General features: G+C 40.7%; 1 protein-coding gene across 1 annotated transcript; it reads left to right on the forward strand.

The window, feature by feature from the left end:
* Positions 1 to 604: 604 nt before the first annotated feature.
* On the forward strand, positions 605 to 6,292 carry LOC111216476 (cytosolic 5'-nucleotidase 1A-like). The gene is made up of 6 exons (XM_022738021.1): positions 605 to 820; positions 953 to 1,120; positions 2,485 to 2,614; positions 2,801 to 2,923; positions 4,127 to 4,311; positions 4,770 to 6,292. The coding sequence occupies exons 1-6, from the start codon at positions 707 to 709 to the stop codon at positions 5,133 to 5,135; spliced, it is 1,086 nt and encodes a 361-aa protein (XP_022593742.1). The 5' UTR covers positions 605 to 706; the 3' UTR covers positions 5,136 to 6,292.
* The last annotated feature ends 12,557 nt before the right edge of the window (positions 6,293 to 18,849 follow it).

Here is an 18,849-nt window from a genome sequence, read left to right on the forward strand (position 1 = left end):
CATTTTGTGTCTTTCTATGACATTTTGCTGGTGAACCCTAGGGGAACATTAAGCACACTTATGTTCAATAATGTATATAGCTTTGTTTCAGGTTTGTTCTCTACTTACTGTTTACTTTTTACTACCAGCCAGGCACAGGCCCAGGGTGTCAAGGGTCAGGGCGCCCCTCAGCCTGTGCCCTGTAGGCAGGTTCAGTAATCCTCCCATGTCGATAAGGCCTGACTTGCAGTTCCAGTTCATCCCAGTGGTTAAGGTTGAGCTCAGGGCTCTATGCAGGCTAGTCAAGATCTTCCACATCAAACTGAATAAACCACTTCTTTATGCAGAGGGCACTGTCAAGTAGAAACAGTAAATGGCCTTACCCAGAACGTTGCCACAAAGTTGGAAGCACAGTATTTTTCTAAAATATCACTGCACGCTGTGGCATTAAGATTTAGCATCAAGCATTAAGCCAAAAGTACGTAAAAGAGCCCAAATCCAAAATTACACAATGTACGGGGTATCCACATACTTCTGGCCACCTTAACTCTCGGCCACTCAACCAACCAACCAAGAGTAAAGTGATGCCAAGACATGCTTACGTCAGTGCTGGAAGACACGCCCACCTGGCTTTCCCTTACTACATTTCCGCAAAGTTTTTAATCTACCGCTGCCTCACCTTGTTAGAAGATTGTTTAGGTTTCAGGAAACACAGGAAATTATAAAAATGAGTGAAATTAAACCAAACGACGAAGTTGCAAATGACGACAACGGAGAGGAGAAAGACTGGGCTGCGGCCAAAGCTTTCTTTGACAACCTCAAAACAAAAGTACCGAGACCTGTAAGTATTTTGTTTTTTGCTCAACAGGTTACTGCACTAAGCTCTTGTGTAGCTGTAGATTAATTCGTTGCTAAGCTTTGGAGGCTTCAGGTCTAGCAAGTTTTATTTTCCACTTTTCCTTCCACTCCACAGCCCAAACCCCGGTTCGCTGTCACCATCGCCGTCTCCTCTCGCACCCTCTTCAACATGGTGGCAGAGAGGAAGATCTTTGAGGAAGAAGGAGTGGAGAAGTACGTGGCTCATCAGGTGGAGCATGAAAGCGAGCCCCTGAAACCAGGAGCTGCTTTCCCCTTCGTCAAGGTAAAGTAATCCTGAGCCCCGGAAGTGTCGACTTTTGCAGGGCGTGGTCCCTGAAGTGCACCTAATCGAATCATTTTAAAGCACATTGTTGACATAGTCCATACCAGGATCAGGTTCTGTCTTGCAACCTAAAGCCATGTTACACCTATAGTAGCACACCCCAGTCAGTCATGTAAAACAGCAGGTTTTTATCTTTAGGCACTGACAGATCCACTACAATTAGTGAATCATTACTTTTAAATAAATATGGCTGTCCACTTATCAAAGACACACTTTCTCTCCTAATTGGCTGACCGGTCATATCATCCTTCTCTGACATCATGGATGCTCCTCACTGAGGATATTTCTCATTTAAAGACAAACTATTCCAGACTTCCCCCTGCTGTACAGTGTCAGGTGCCTTCAAACCCGGGTATTGTCACCCTGGAATAAAGAAACATCACAGGAAACGTGATTGCACCCTGTTACTGTAAAATCATCTTGTATTCATAGGCTGCTATGCATCTACTCAGTGACAGGAGATCTGTTGCAGACCTGCTACAATGGGCCTGATTTCTCCAAACCTGCCTGGATGTAAAGTATAAACTGACTGTTGACTAACTCACTGGAGCATGTTAATTATTTCAATTGCACCATAGCCAAAAAACAATGGTGCAATTTTCAAGCCCACTATGAAGTTTTTGTGGAAACTTGAGGATCAGAGGTGTTCATTCAATTTCTATGAATGACTACATTTTTTTTGCTGCATTTAAAATGTGCTTACTTTTGCCTTTAGAGATTTTGAAAATATAGAAGTTGTAAGTTCTTAAAATTGTGGATATATTTTTGTTTACTCATACGCAATATTTAAATGGGAATAAGTGAGTTAAGTAAGTTATGTCATTGGGGACAATAATGTATTTTGATCCATGATTAAACCCTGTTAGCATTCTGCAAGTATTTTTTTTTTTTTTCCGTTGTCAGATATTTAACCTACTGCATGTAGACCAGGAACTTAAGTTAAGAAAAGAGTTGATGTTTTAGTGTCACAGCATGGTGAAATACAGATTGTGAAAGCTTGTTTCGGCCAGAGTACAGGTCTTCAGCACTGAGCTATTGTAATGTTTTGACATGAAAGTGAAGATAATAATCATTTAACATCATGTAGTATATAGAGTGTTTTGCCAAATATGTTAATCACCTATATCTGATACTGCAGCAGCTATAGGGAATGTACTGTGTATTGATTTTCCATTTTTTGAGCAAATGCACTGGGCAGTTCAAGTGATTAAAATGTTGCAGTGTTTGTGTTGTAACCTGATGGTGAACACTCTGACACAATACCCTGGTTTCTGGTGTGAATCTCTCTCTGTCTTCTCACACAGGCGTTGATGAACGTCAACTCTCGACTGAGGGAACTCTACCCAGACAGCGAGGAGCTGTTTGACATCGTCTTAATGACTAACAACCATGCCCAAGTCGGAGTGCGCCTCATAAACAGCATTAATCACTATGGTACGCCGTGCCCTAAACCAAACATTGCTGATTACCAGTGGCGGCTCGCCCGCTGCAGCAACAGGCTTAATCAAGAACAGCACTCAGTCTACTAATTACGCACTAGAAAACAAGAAGAGCTGTTGTAGGATAATTAGAATGGGATTTCTTTCTTCACATATCTGCAACTTGCTTTCATTCTTTCAGAGTTGACCATAGAGAGATTCTGTATGACGGGAGGGAAAAGTCCCATAGGTTACCTGAAGGCCTACATGACGAACCTTTACCTCTCCAAGGACTCAGAGAAGGTCACAGAGGCCATAGAGGAAGGTAAGTGAGTAGATTACAATCAATCATGACACTGTTTTGTGTCATAAAGTGCAACACAACATCAGCCTCTCTCAGCAGCCTTCAGATGTTTCTTGCACTTCACTAATATTTACACACTAGCATGTTGACTTTGTGTGTTACTCATTCTCACTGTTGAGAGAAATCTGGACGCCACACTGTGCAGCAAGGTTGAAGACAAGTTGTGATTTATGGCTCCCTGTCATCTAAATACACACAAAACAAACAGATAAGAAGCATAAAGACTCAAATTATTACAAAACTTAAATCATGAATTTATCAATATTGAGAAAAAAAGTCAGTTATTCAGCAAAAATGGTAAATATTTGCCTTTTCTCTTTCATATTTCATTGTAAACTGAATGTATTTGGCTTGATAATGAAAATTATTATTAGTTGCAATCCTACTTATATGTTGAATTATAAAATTCACTTTTACCCATCTCAGAATGAGAGGTGTCCATGTCCCGGTCCACAGCTGCCCTCATACAGTGTATGTGATGCATGCTAACAGCTGCCTGGAGCATGCCAGGTTTTCAAATGAGACTGCATCTGACCTGTGCAAGGACAGACTTCAGACCAGGCTGTACATCGCCTGCATATTTGTTTATAACACACGCAGGAGATGTGTGACATTCTGACCAACAAATCTATAAAAATGTAATTTCACACGAGACAACCATATAGACGGACAGAGAGAGAGAGAGAGAGAGATAGAGAGAGAGAGTGTGTGTAGGTCATTATGTTTCTCATCCATGCTGCCATTTGAGCTGTTTTCTCATGGATACCACCATCTAACGGCTCCAGATTTATTTATAATGAGACAGAATGGGCTTGAAATAATGGGTTTCTGCTCAGACCACAAGAAGTTTACAGTTTCTATTGAGCCTTACAAAGAAGACAAGCATCAGTAATGTGTAGAATTTAGTAACTAAGTCTCAGACAAAGAAGACGCAGTGTCGTCTTTTGAGTGGGAAAATTTTAAAATTCTTTCTTTAATGGTTTGGAAGCTTTGAGGCTGCATTGGCTAATCTGTCTAGATAAAAACTGTCCCTCTAGATTTGCATCTCCTCTTGGTATACAGAGGTATAGGAGATACAAATCTATTGTCAGAGTTGCAAAATCCTAACTAGTGAAGTGACAGTTGATAAAGCTGTTTAGTACATATTCATCTCCTCTCTATCAGGAATTGCCGCAGCCACAATGTTTATGCCGAGCACAGAGACTCAGTTGAGCGACACTCAGCTGAAAGTGGCGTTTGACGGCGACGCCGTCCTCTTCTCAGACGAGTCAGAGATCATTGTGAAGAAACACGGCCTGGACACTTTCTTTGAGCATGAGAAGCAGTATGAGAACAAACCTCTCGCTCAGGTAACCTATGTTTGTTTTTTATGTACTTTAAAATCACTGGGACTTCATGGAGGGAGACACTTTGTACAGATTATACTGTATATCTTCACAAAAATCAAACTGATACATCAGCCTGATATTGACCACAATTTAATAATAATTCAATAACAAGGCAGTTGTGTTATTCAGTGCTGATTTTCCTCTCTAATTGCAGATACATTGAAACATTCTGTCATAATTCACATAAAAACTTAGTGTAGAGTTTCCTCATTCTGGGTTTCAGTAGATAGTTACATTTTGCCACTACGGCTTTAATAAGAATTGGTATTCTTTTATACGAGGGAACAGATTGCAAGGGGCTTTCTGGTGGTTCTGTTCTCCAGTGGTTATCCTTAACTACAATAAACAGATGCTCAGCAGTTCATGTTCCTTATTTCCTGTGTTGAAAACTTTTAACTTGATTTTTTTGGCTCTTCCAGGGACCCTTAAAGTGTTTCCTGGAGGCTCTGGGGAAGCTCCAGAGAAAATTCTACACCAAGAACGAGCGTTTGAACTGTCCCATCCGAACCTACCTGGTCACAGCCCGCAGTGCTGCCAGCTCGGGGGCTCGTGTCCTGAAGACCCTCCGCAGCTGGGGCCTGGAGATCGATGAGGCTCTGTTCCTGGCGGGGGCTCCAAAAGGGCCCCTGCTGCAGAAAATTAGGCCGCACATCTACTTCGACGACCAGATGTTCCACATTGAGGGGGCCAAGGAGATGGGAACCATATCTGCACATGTCCCCTATGGGATCGGACAGAAGTACCACAAGGGGAAACTCATTGAGCAGCCCGCCAAAAAGGAATAACTTCACATAGCAGTTAAAATATTAACTTTGCACTGTTTTCACCTGCGTAAGAAGAGAGTTACTCCAGATTTAAAAATTGTATGCAGGAAAATGATCTGTTATAAAAATATTTTTTTGAGGATTGAGGTAATGAATTGGTGACGCAGTCTACAAGGTTTCCTAATTTGGGATGTTTTATAAAGTGTTTTTTTTATGATGGGTATTATTGATGAGTGGAGGAATGTATTTTCAAAGCAAGAGTTACACTAGGTGCCATACACTATTTCACTTAATGCCGTTTTGGAAGAGAAGCACCAGATGTATTACCTGGCAGTGCTTTTTAACCATGCTATATCTGTGTACCTTTTTTTTTAAAGGAATAACCATGTCTCTCATTTACATTGGAGTTTATGTTGGGGTTTTTTTATACCACAAACACGTTTATTTTATTTATCTTGGTTCTTGGCTGTTGGTTCTTGGCATATATGACCAGGATGGGAGAATATATCTGCTGTAGTAGTTGGTTTTTTTTCCTGCATTGGATCTTTTATTATCAGCAGCCAGTTTGAGGGTAAATTTGTCTAGCCAAAATTTTCCAACATTTTTGGTGTCTGGATGTAATCTTGCACATTTAATGGGACTCGTTACCATATGGGCTTTATGTGTAAAAGGGACCTTTATTAGGGTAGAGGCTTGCAAGGAAAACTGAAGCTGTCTGTCTTACTTACTGTCTCTAGTGTTGGTGCACACACTCTATAGAAAATGTCTACTTTTTATTTTTCCTCAAATTTTCAGTCATGTTCTGTGAGTTGTTTACACTTTTAAACTGTATCTGTATATCAGGCAGCGCACTGTAACTACACTTTGCTATCATGTTATGCTTTTCTTTATAGGAGTGACTACATAATATATGTTTGTAGATTCTTTGTGTCTTTCATATTACAAAAATAGCTTGAAAACTAGGAATAACTAAATGTCATCTTGGAGTTAAACAGTTACACTCATTTGTAAATTTTAATATCAAGACTGGTAATATTTCTAGATTGATTATATTCATGTCGTGGTAACAAGGTAACATGATTTTTGTACTACTTTAGCTTTCTTGGTTCAGATTTCTCTCAAAGTGTTTTGAGCACAGAGTTTGTAGAAGACAAATAAAGGAATGTGGAGGAAAACCATTTGCTTGTCTTTGTCAGTGGTGGAGAGTAAATTGTAAGTTGAGGTACTTGTACATAGTCTATCCATTTTATACTTCTCTACATTTGAGAAGGAAGTAGTGTATTTTTATTTCACTACATTAACACTAGATTATCAATGGAAAAAAACAAACATAATGAGCTTATAAAGTACAATGCATTGTTAAACATTAAGTGGTTTCCAAACTCCATGGGTTGTGATGCCATACAAAAAGCAATATCCAGTTGGGCCCATTGTTATGTTAGCACCTCTCTGAACATCTCAGATTGTTTCATTAAAATTGTTCTATTCAAGACCAAAGACCAATATCATCCAATTTTTATTACCCAGTATTTCATTTAAAAAAAATTCTTATCCCAAGCTTGGGAATCATTGGACTGAACTATTAAACTTGATCTAAAGCAGTTCAAACTTGCTACATCTTGACCATCTAACAGGATGATTGCCCAGGGACCTTCCCAAAGTAGGTGGGTCTTTCATATATCATATTTCACATATTCATATATCATACTTGCGTAATCGTGAATGTAACAATATATTTCTTAATAATATAATCTTATACTACGATTTCAGAGACCCCTATAGTGGACCATACTATTTCTTTACGTTGACGTTACTCGAACGTCTCATCTACCTGCCTCGTTCCCAAAAGTGGCTAGCGTCCTCAAATGTCTGCACCTGGGCGGCCCACAAACAAATTGAGAAATTGAGACACTGTTGGTAAATGTAAGTAGCATTAGCTAACTATCTAACTTGTTAAATATACTTCACTTTCTTACCTTCCGAGTTTCTGAATTAGTTTGTGTCACGTATCTACGGAGGGATGCTAATGTTAGCTAGTTTCTAACTTTTGCCTTAATTTACAGTTTAGCTAATGCTAGCTAGCTGATAACGCGCCCTTGTTGGTAATGTTGGCTTGGCATTTCCTTACCAATGTATGTCATATATTATCTAATTTTAACAAACACAAGTTCTCAGTCATGAGCAGTGAGATAATGGAGGATTAGTTGTTGTCGAGGTACATTTCGACATCAATATAAGTCCTTTATTAGTACCATCGTGGGGAAATTTGCAGTTACAGCAGCAAAAATAGAACTGCTAAATGTCAAGAGCGAATACTAAAATGTATCAGTTCATCTAATAATAATAATATAGTATCTACAAATCATATTTAAGTATGGCAAAAATAGCAGCACTGAAAGGATATTGCTCTGTTGGTGTGTGTTAATTATTGCACATGGTGAGTTTGTTAGTTTTTGGTGTGTGTGGTCTACTCAGTACAGTATTTGCTATACAGTCTGACATCAGCAGGAAGGTAAAACCTGCGGTATTACTCCTTCCCACAGGGAGGGTGCAACAGCCACTGGCTGAAGGAGCTGCCTAGTGCTGTCAAAGGGTGGGAGATGATCCCCAAAACGAATGAAAGCTTAGCCCATTATCTCCACTGGGTCAGGGGGCATCCCAGGATAGAGCTGGCCTTCATAATCAGTGTGTTCAGTCTTGTCCTGTCAGCAGTGGAGACGCTGCTGCCCCAGCAGACCACAGCATACAAAACGGCTGATCACAGTTATAAAAGGTCCTCAGGAGTGCGCCCTGCACACCAAAAGACCTCAGTGTCCATAGCAGATTACTTTATTGTAAAGTGCATCAGTGTTGTCAGTCCAGTCCAGTTCATTATTCAGGTGAACCCCAAGGTACTTGTATGAGTCCATGATCTCAGTGTTCATTCCCTGAATGTTCACTGGTTTGAGAGGATAGCGTTTGGGGTTGTGCTGATCTGGAGGCAGCTCCGCTGACACCAGTCCACAAAAGAGTTTATTATATCAATACAGTTTATTATTTCATTTTAATGATCTAGACTTTTACTTATAATTAAGTATCATTGGATTGATGTATTGGTACTTTTTACTAAAGTAAAGGATCTGGGTAATTTTTCCCACCACTTGTCTTTGTACATGTCAGCAGTAGATGGTGCTATTTAGATGTAATTTTACACCTTGGTGCTTTAGCTACACCTTTACAGTCCTACACCTCGGAGATGAGTCACTTACTTGTAAGCTTTAACCTGTTGAAGTCATGAAGTCGGGAGTCTTTTAGCTAATCTGTCCTTTTTTAACCCTCTATGTTCCTCAGTGTCTCTCCAGCCTCAGCAGAGCACCTCTCATTTTATATGTATAGGATGAAAGAAGCCACAAGGGGGAGCTCTTGCTCAACTATATTGGGATTAAACAGAAGGGCAAAATAAAAAACAAAGAATCCCCTCCTTTTGTGTGTAAGTTTCTTAAAGTATATAACAACAATAAAAAGGGTGAAACAACACTTGAAAATATAATTTAGGTTAAAAGTGATGTATAGAAATAATAATAAAAAAAAGGAACCTCAAAATGACAAAAAACAGTTTTATCTTACAAAGTGTACAATTCTTTGAGACGTTTGTTATAACTGAGCTCCCACTCAGCCCAATTTTCCAGGTACTAAAATATCACTGCAAAGCACAGCAAGAAAAACAAAATGCAAATCACTCTCCGCAGTGAACTAACATTAGGCCTAATTGGAAGTTAATGAGGTATCCTGCGGTTCCAGATATATTAAAAATATCTGAGGTTTATCCTTCTGGACTAAAATAACACCTAATATGAGGTTCAGAAATGTTCAAGTATTTTTATGTTTTATTCACGCTGAGAGTGGTAGAGGACGTGTTCAGATGCTTTATTTTAGTTGAAGAATACATGCTGTAAAATATTCCATTACAAGTAAAAGTGCTGCATTCAAAATCCTAGTAGTAGGAGATGTAGACGTCATAGCATTAAATGGAAATACTCAAATACAAGTACATCAAAACTGTATTGGAGTAAATATATTTACTTATGTTCTACCACTGCTCCACATCCCCTGATTTTTTACATTTTCAAATTTGCAGACTTCAGCCACAACCGACAAAGTAAAAAAAAGAAAGAAGTATAATTAACAAATATACGTAAAGCATAGTACGCAAAGTAAAAGTGCTCAATGCAGAGAACTGTTCTGTATTAAATATCATATTATATGGTTATAATACTGTTGTATTAATATCAGTAGCATTAAATGTTGTATCTGGTGAAAATGGTGCTATAATTTTACAATTTTATACACTGTTGCATCTTGATTGATCAATTAATCGATTAGTTGATCAGCAGAAAATTAATCTTCTCACATGTGAGGATTTGATGCTGTTCTTTGTCACACATGATAGTAAACTAGTAGATAGTAGAATATATTTGGGTTTTGGACTGTTTGTCAGACAAAACAACATTTAATGCAGCACCACAGGCTCTGATGAAGCTTAATGGCCATTTTTTGTTATTTTCTGATGATTTTGGCCAGGAAAAGAAAATCAGCACATTAATGAAAATAATTGTTAGTTGCAGGCCTAGAGTGACATGCACAATATTCAATGTATTGCAGCAGAAATATAAAAGTGGCATAAAATGGATATACTTAAGTAAAGTACCTTAACTTTGGCTTGAAGTACTGCACTTGACTACATTTTCTTAGTTACACCACAGTAGACTGTTCATTTATTAAACACAGATTTTTAGTGATCGTCTTATGTTCTTGACCCTATTTCAGCAACAGGCAGCTTTACCAGTTTGGTCACCATGGTAATGACTCTGAATATTGTTCCCTGACTAGAAAATATGAGGATGAGAAGATTGTGAGGTTTAAAAGTCAACGCTCGAGGGGGTCCGGATTTATTTTAATTTTATAATAATTTTCTACAGTTGAGTTATTCGTCTCATCAGTGGATCGTCTTTGCAGCAAGGCACAGTTTTGTCAGGCAGCAGAGTGTGTTCGTGTTTGTGTGCATCCCTGAGAGCTGGGACCCAACCGGCTGTTGCCATGGATACTCGGTGCTGACACCACAAGAACTGTGTAGGCTTGTTGAAGATATAATTAATAACAAAGGATTAGAGGCAAAGGTAGCATGGGGCTCAGTATGAGAAACCTCATCACACAGTTACTATAATTGGCATCCTTTCTTGTGTGTGTGTGTGTGTGTGTGTGTGTGTGTGTGTGTGTGTGTGTGTGTGTGTGTGTGTGTGTGTGAGGACGCCACAAGAAAAGTTACCGAAAAATAACAGTGGAAACAGTACTCTCAGACTGCTGCTGCATTTATCTTCTTGACAAGCAATTTGCTCTAAATATGTTTTCTTGGTTGGTGGCCAGAAACTTGTAGGTAGATGTTTTCTGAAAGTAATTTATTTTGACCAGCATCACCTTGGTGGTTGCCTTCATGCCTACATACTGAATATCTGGGGAAAATTTATTAAACATAATTAGATAATTGATATTCCTTTAAAATGTATTGATAAATCACATGAACACAAAAGCTTTGTCTAATGTTTACATGGAGTACAGACCAAAAACATGTTGTTTTTAGCCACGACTGATCACTTTTGAATGGACTGCCATTAAATCGGGTGCAGATATTAATGACTTGTTGGTATCTTTACAGATTATGCTCACATTTAAAAAATAAATGATGTGTTACTGGACTGGTATAATGCTTGAAGAGAAAGAAGCATCCAACACTATGTTACATAATCTGGAATAATGGTTATGAATTGTTCTAGATGTTAATAAATAATGGCATTTGAACAGAAATTAGTTCAAAAGTAAACAAAAGCAGTCAGAATATACTGTTCATTACTAATTGAAATTAAAGCTGCATGTCAACCCATGATTGTATTTTCTTATATTGTCTGCAGTATTGGGACTACACTTTCCACAAACCACAGAGAATTTACTCCCCCTGTGGCTTTCTGTGTTGAGTTTCTCTCGGTGAAGTTTGAGTCTCTGCAGGTGGCGCTCATTTCTTCAACTGTTCGACCGTGAAGTCTGTCAACGCTCGTGATAACAACTCAGTGAATCTGCTGCACGATGCTACAGTCGCCATTTGCTGTGTGACTGAGTTGGTGGCGCGCACACACACAGTGATGTGACAGGCTCTGTTGACAAAAAACTGTGGTATGATAATGACATGTATTGAGGTCAGCTGGTCCCCCTCCCCAGTAGCACATCCTTATAGAAATCAGGGTATATCCACTCCATACCCACAGTAATTAAAGCTATAGATTGTAAATCTATAGTGCTCATATGAGGGGAGTATGTTTACATTCCTGAAGTGTTTGATCCAGCACAAAGCTTTCGGTGAATGATTTCTAAAGATTAAACTCAGACTTTTTTGTCTGTTCTAACACGGTTCCTGTTGGAAACAGATGCTCATCACCCTTGTGGTATGCATTATGTGCTTCTATAATTGCTGTCTGACTGATGTTGTTGCAGACCTAACTGCGTTTTCTGCAGGGATCCCAGGAAACCTATCTCTGCACCGCCCTTATTCAATTTAGCCCATTCTCATTTGATTGCACAGTGTGATTCTCTGAAAGCGACCCCACAGGTCCCGAGGCATTGACAAGTGTCTCTGCATGAGATGGATTACTGATGCCTCATCGACATGCTGTTTCCTCATCTTGGCTTTTCACAAGAGCACCTGTTTGCCATTATTGACAGGCTTAGCTAAGATACAAGACACAGTTAGTGAGCTCCACACCCGAACATCCAATATGCAGACCTAAAGATGGGAGCAGTTTAAGTGATTCTCTGGAAATGCTTCCAACAGTCAAATCAATCGCTGCTTTGCCTGTTGCTTTGAAAGACAAGCAGGAGAGGGAGGCAGCGATCTTCCTGACATCATGTTGCTTTAAGTTTTAGGTCGGGCTTCCTGTTGCTCTCATACAAGCTATTAATTCACTGACACATTTTATCAGTTTGTAGGGTAAAAACATTAAATGGTGCAGAGTGAAAATAGAAGATTACTTTTTCTTCCAGCGTTTTAGATTTATCTGGCCTGTGTGAAAGGGGATCGGCTGCTCTTTGTCACTGTCATCTCTAATATATGTTGCTTGCTGTTTTTTGCTGTAATTCAGCCACAAGTTAAACTGTCTTTCATCATTTTGAGAAGCATCACACTGACCTCCTGTCCAGCAAGTGTTTAGCATGAGGCAGTGTGGACAGATGGGAGAGCAGCCTCTGATCTGATGAAAAGGGCAGGCCGAGGAGAGACAAAAAAAAACAAAACACTGCCATAGTAACAACTGAGCGGCACAAGGCCATACTTCTTCATGGCTGGAGCTGACCAGCCGTGGCATTTAGTCTGCTGTGCAGGCTTAGTAAAGGACGCAGAGCGTGGCCCCTGCAGAGGCTGAGCCCAGCCAGCCAGCAAGGGAAAGCAGGGTGCAACCACTGAGCAAGCAAGCATCACCAATTATCTCCACCTCTGCGCATGTAGCAGGAATCCATTTCAGCACCATTACCTCTGGGCAGCCATGGGCTGACAGTCTCTCCCATCAGGGCGATAGTTCTAAATTGGCTCCCACCCCTCTACACTTCCTGAGATTGAAAAGAGATTATTAAAGACATTCATCATAGAAGAGGCCTGAGCCTGTCTGGAAAGTCTGAAAATGGTGAGAAACTATGGCACAATGGAGAGGGCCTGAAGGAAGAGGAAGAAGGAGGATGGAGTAGAGAGAAAATGATGTAGAGATAGGTCTGTGTGCTGAAGGCTTGGTGCTCCTCCCTGGTACCAGACAGGGTGGTCCCCTGGGTTTCTTGTGAGCCGGTTGGGCTGTAGCAGCAGGCAGGCAGGATGTGGGGCCCAAGTCTGGAGGAACGCATGCACAGCAGGCCACCCAGTCATGGCTAAAACCCCACATATTGGATGCAGCGCTAATGATATCCCTGGAGACCGAAACAATCTGGCTCCTGCATGACAAGATGCACTGTGCAGTGTATTATCTGTGTGTGATCCAGGATGATTTCTTGGGGAAAGACTGTACAAGTATCACAAGTTTAAGGTCTGCTCTGTGGTCTAATGCTCAGACTGGAAATTGGATCATAATGTCTTGAAATATTAAACGTCTTCTGGTTTAGAAGTCTTTGCAGCCAAGAATACAACTTTAGTCTTTTGCAGGAAAGACATTGTTACAGACAGCACACGCCTAAAGAAGACCAGTAGTTGAAATGCTAGATGTTGCACTGTGTGGATTCCCCCCTCATGCATATTTTAGGATATAGAGCTGAGCCTACATTTTCAGTTCAGATTTCGTACAAGCATTCATTTTAAACTTATGCTTTGAATTATGGTTTCACTTTGAGGAGATGCCACCAGCTTGGCTTGGTATGTGTCATTTAATTTCTGTCAAACTGCTGCCACTCACTTGCCAACCCTGATCTCTTACACCCCTCCCATGCACTGACTAACAGAGGTGTTATCGATGCAGTTATGTAACCACCTGAATATTGATGAACATTAGAGCTACAGTATGCCCATATGAATTCACCGTTCAAAATGTGAAAGTTGTCTTCACTCTTCAGATTGCATGCGTATCAGAAGATGATTAATATTAGAATTAGAAGACATAGTAACAGCACGTAATGTGAAACTGTGCATTTAACAGCAGTCACGACCAATTGGATTAAGTTAAGAAAACTACAAATTTAGGCTAGACATAGAGTAGAAAAAGGAAAAGAAATATCTCTATAATACTGTATGGAAGAAAAATACTTTAACTTAATTTTTGGATTTCTTTGCATCCAAATTCCTTCCCATTCAAAGTAAGAATGTCATTTAAAGGAACAGTTTTAAATTTTGGAAAATACACTTGCTCGTTGAGGGTTAGATTGAGACGATCAATGCCAAGTATGGACCACTTTCAGTCTCTATAACATTGATACTGATGATTCTTTAACGGAATAATTTGGGAATAATGCTGATCTTCTGTTTTTTGCAGTAAGTATGTAGTTGGAGCCAGGAGGCAGTCGGCTTATCTTAGCATAAAGACTGAAAGGGAAGGGAAGGGAAACTGGTAGCACGGCTCCATCAGTTCAAAAATATGCCTAACAGCACCTCTAAAGCTGACTAACATGTTGCACAAACAGAAAAGGAAAATAAGTTTTTGGTTTTATGGATAGTTGTAATATGCCCTGGCCTTCTAGGAAGTCACCACATCTGGCTTTTGTTTGCGAAAGAAATAGCAAACACACTCCCTGTGAAACCAGAAATTGACAGATTTTTTTAATTTACAAGAGAGCCAAGCTAGCTTGTTTTCCTCTGCTTCAAGTCTTAATCTAAAATAAGATAACTACCTCCTGGGTTCAGCTCTGTACTCAACACGCAGACTTGAGAGTGGTATCAGTTTTCTCATATAACACTCAGCAAATACGTCTATTTAAGGATGTTTCTGATATTATAGAAATGAAAACTTTGTAAATGTACTGTGTTGTAAAACAAATTTTAGCTAGAGTAAGGTGCATTAATTTAATATTAAAAAGTTTCTTTCCATTTCCTAAATACAGCACATCTTAGAGTCTTTTCATAAGCGTCACTCTTTTGTTAATGAGAGATATTGATGAGATTACCGTAATCCATTAGTCAACAAGCTCGTCCATTAGTCTGTGAGTCTGTGTGTCAGCTGCCATGTGCTCTGTTGGATCAATGCTCTTCTACGACCACTGACCTGGAAAAAGCTGAAAAAGCTTTGCATGCTCTGCTATCAATAGACAGTCTAATTAAGAGCAGCACCCTCGGAGTAAGCTCTGCTCAGCTAGCAGACACTTGCTAGGATTGTATGAAAATTCCCTCTCATTAAAGCCAAACCTGAAGCTTCTGCAGATTAACAGCAGAGCGCTCTGATGGCCTCAGACTATATTATCATGAGAAGATATGATGATGTTTGTGGGCAAATATTAAAAAACAGTGATAGTTTTGTTATACTGACCTACAGTTATGAGACATCTCCATAATTCTCTGCATGAAATTTTAAGTCATGGATGACCTTGCCTGTCGTAGCAGGGGGTTATTTTGGCCCTGAAGGAGGCCATCTGTTCAGCCTGGAGTGAAAAGTATTGGACCTCTTCTAGGTCAGGCTTGCACAATAATGAGACAGGATTGGGGTAGAACTCTTTAAAATCAGAGCTTTCCACTGGACCATGCATCATCTGCCAATTGCAACAATTAGAGAGAGAGCACATCCATGCAGACAGGACTCAAACCAATGGAACAGACGAGCAGCACAGCCTGTTTCTTCTCCACGAGTGGCACAACCAAGCAGGGCAAGCTATCACAGAGATACCGGGCCCCCTCTGCAGCCCTCTGCCCCATGTTTAATGGCGATCAGGTCTGGCTGGAGGAGCTGATCGGCCTTTCGTCTAACCAGTCGTCCCCCAGCAGCCCAGGAGGCAGCAGGAGCAGCAGTGAAGGCACCAGCAGCCTGTACAGCTGGAGCTCGGGAGTGACCTGCCTCCTGCACAGCTCAATCAAGAAACAGAGCCAGGAAGCTTTTCAAAGTCGACTCAGAGAGGAGAGGAGGTGGGGGGAGCTTGCAGCATGTCCTTCCAGAAGGCCTCATGACAGAGTTCATCCACAGGCAGAGCAGGGAGGAGGCAATAATCATAACACACAGCACGCATGGCCAGAGAGAGGTGGGCTGTGTCAGGGGAGGGGCTCATCCCGGACCCACACCAGCGCTAAAAGTGTAAAATTCCAGTGGCTGCTGGAGGAAAAGATTGAAGCCAAACTGAAGTTTTCACAGTTCTTGGATGAGGTGACATCCAACGTGTTTGACCCAAACAGCCTGCAGGCTTTTGGGAGACCAGTCTCGCCCTCCAGCTCCACCACCACAAACCCAGATCAGACTGAAGAAAAGATCCAAGTGGTGACTCAGTGGAGCCCCAGGCTGTCCCACTCAATGGCCCAGCAGCAGGGCTCTTTATTCGAGCAGAAGAAGCCCCAAAAAGAGCCGACTCCCCCTGACCTGACACAGAAAACGTATCTGGAGACGGACATTGATGCTGTGAGGGCCGATGACGAGCAGCAGGATCAGGAGATAAAGGCAGATACATCGCCACAGCTGGATCTAGACGAGAAAAACGTGATTCCACCTCCTCCGCAGTTCTGTCAAGGGTTTGAGATGAAGAGTCCCTTTCTGGAGTTTTATCGTGACTTCCCCAGATACCCCTACAGATCTGCCTCTCTGCCCAGGGGCATCAACATGGTGAGTGATGAAAGCTGTCCCAGTCTTTTATCAAAGCCAGGCCTCTGAACATATGTTATGATTGGATCAGTTTTTTTTTCTCACAAAGTTTGAAGTGATGTCTGAATATATCAAGTCTTTGGGTGATTTGAGTGAGCTGTTCTTGATTTTTCAAGGGTCTTTCTGTTGCTCTATTAAGAGCATGAAGAAGTGCATGGAAAAAGGATGAAGATTTTTTTGTTGTTGTGTAATGCAGTCTATGGGTTTTTGTTTTACTGAAGATTTTAACAGCAATTCACAGGAAATTCATGCAGCACTAAAAAAAATAGAAAACATGAAAGAACAGGGCATTATGCAATATTCATTGTCAGTATTAGCTTAATGATTATCCTACATTTTAGCATTTTTTAGGCTAGCATTAACAAATTTCTGGCCACTTGGGGGCAGCAAAAATAAGCTGTAAACACGACATTGACATAGCATCACTTTATGAAGTTATAGCAAACAAGACACAGAGCAACATTATTATTCATTTGGAGTCATGTTTCTGGACAGCTGGCCCTTGTAAGTCTAATATTCACTCTTTTTTTTTTAGCTCTGTCTGTGTTCTCTGCTAACTATCTGGCTGTTTAGGTGCTAAATGCTCCACTACGGTCCCCAGCTAGTGGCTAATTTTGTCTCTCTGCTGTTTGGTGCTGAACAGTGAGTTTTTTTTTTAGGCTTTTTTTTTGTTTTGAAATAACAGCTGTCTGCTGCATCCAAAAATGATACTGATGAGAGCAGTGAACAAAAACAGTACAGTTGTGGGCCAAAACGATGAGCAGGAAGATGCTAAAAGAGAGTCATTATAATTCTCTTATAATTCTCTTTTGGTTTGTCAAGACAAGCATTTCCTTTCACATAAATAGTCATTTTTCTATTGGTTAATATTGTTATAGCTGCTCTATAACTTTATTCGTTTTTGCTGGGATACAGAAAAGTCTCAAAATACAGAAATTTCAAAGGTTAAAAAAAACAGGAGCTGATCCACACAGACGTGCTACCACTCAGCTGATCCACAGGTTCAGATGGATGATGATGTGATGGATGATGTGAGTCTGAGCAGGAGCGCTGCTTCATGCTGACCAGTGAACAGTTTTTATTTTTTCTTGGGTGTGCTCATTAGCATTCTGCCCATCAGCAGCTCCTCCACACAAACAATCTCAACTGAACAATGCAGTCATTTACTGAGTCGGCCCACTCACCAGCATTTATTGTCTGACATCCATTATTTACTCAGCTTGAGACGTAACCTTGCTAAAATGTCTGTGGATGCAGAAAACCTGTTTAAACAACTGTTTTCTGCAGGAATAGCAACTGGTGGTTTCCCCAGACTCACAGCAGCAGTGTGCATGTAACAGGAGGACAGGCTTGAAGGCTCAATTTGCAGTTACTGCATCAAAAGTGAGTGTATTTGTAAGTCACAGCATGACACTTTATCTCAGTGATAGTTAATACATTTGGCTGTGGCTAAAATTGACAGTATTTCAACTTCTAGAAATCATAAAATCATATTATTTTGCGTTCCCTGGACAACGTGAAGCATCTCTGAAGTACTGACTCCACTGTCAGAGTTTGATTTGCAGTCTGTCAACGTTTCCCCACAAACCCAAAACACACCTGACAAATCTCCGAAAATCGGAACCACTGCCATTAAATAATAAAGGAGAAGATCACATTGCCTTAATTTATTGTCTGATTAAAATTCAGCCTTTGCCGTCACCTTAGCAACTGCTTGAAAAAAGGTGGGTGGTGTGGGGGCTGCGAGGAAGGCATGTGAGCCTGTTGGTGTTCATCGCAGTGTAGTGTGTGTGTGTGTGTGTGTGTGTGTGTGTGTCGCTGCAAAGTTTCATCTCCTCACACAAGTCCTTGCAGTAACGAAACATTCTTCACAGGCACACGACCTTCATGCTGTGCACTCGCTGAAGACGCAAACTCAATTCGTGGAGCATCTCAGCGGCTTAAAAACGTATTTTCGTTGATATTCTAACCAGGTTTTGTTTCCCACTGACCCTGGAGATCAAATAATCTGTTCGCAACCGTCGCTTCCTTCATTAACTACACCAGTGAACACGCTCCATTTCCCGCCTTTTAGAACTACAGATGTTTAAACCTACTTCACCAAATCACGGACCATGATAACAGAGCAGCGCGGATGCCACACTCGATCAGGCCTGCACCCTAAACCTGAATGAAGATGAGGATTCTGTGAGAATATTCTCAAGGTGATGCATAATTCATTGCCTTCAGAAAAAGGGCCAGCAACAAACGTATTCTCCCTAACAGCCTGAGACTTGAGATGTAAGATTCAACAGATTGAACCACCTGTTCCCCCTCACCTCCCCCCCATCTCCCCTCTCTTTCTCTGTCTCTTTCCACATCTCCCCCTTTACTCTCTCTCTCTCTCTCCCTCTCTCTTCCTCTGT

The sequence above is a fragment of the Seriola dumerili genome, unplaced genomic scaffold (assembly GCF_002260705.1).
Source record: "Seriola dumerili isolate Sdu_G_001 unplaced genomic scaffold, Sdu_1.0 BDQW01000025.1, whole genome shotgun sequence".
NCBI lineage: Eukaryota > Metazoa > Chordata > Actinopteri > Carangiformes > Carangidae > Seriola > Seriola dumerili.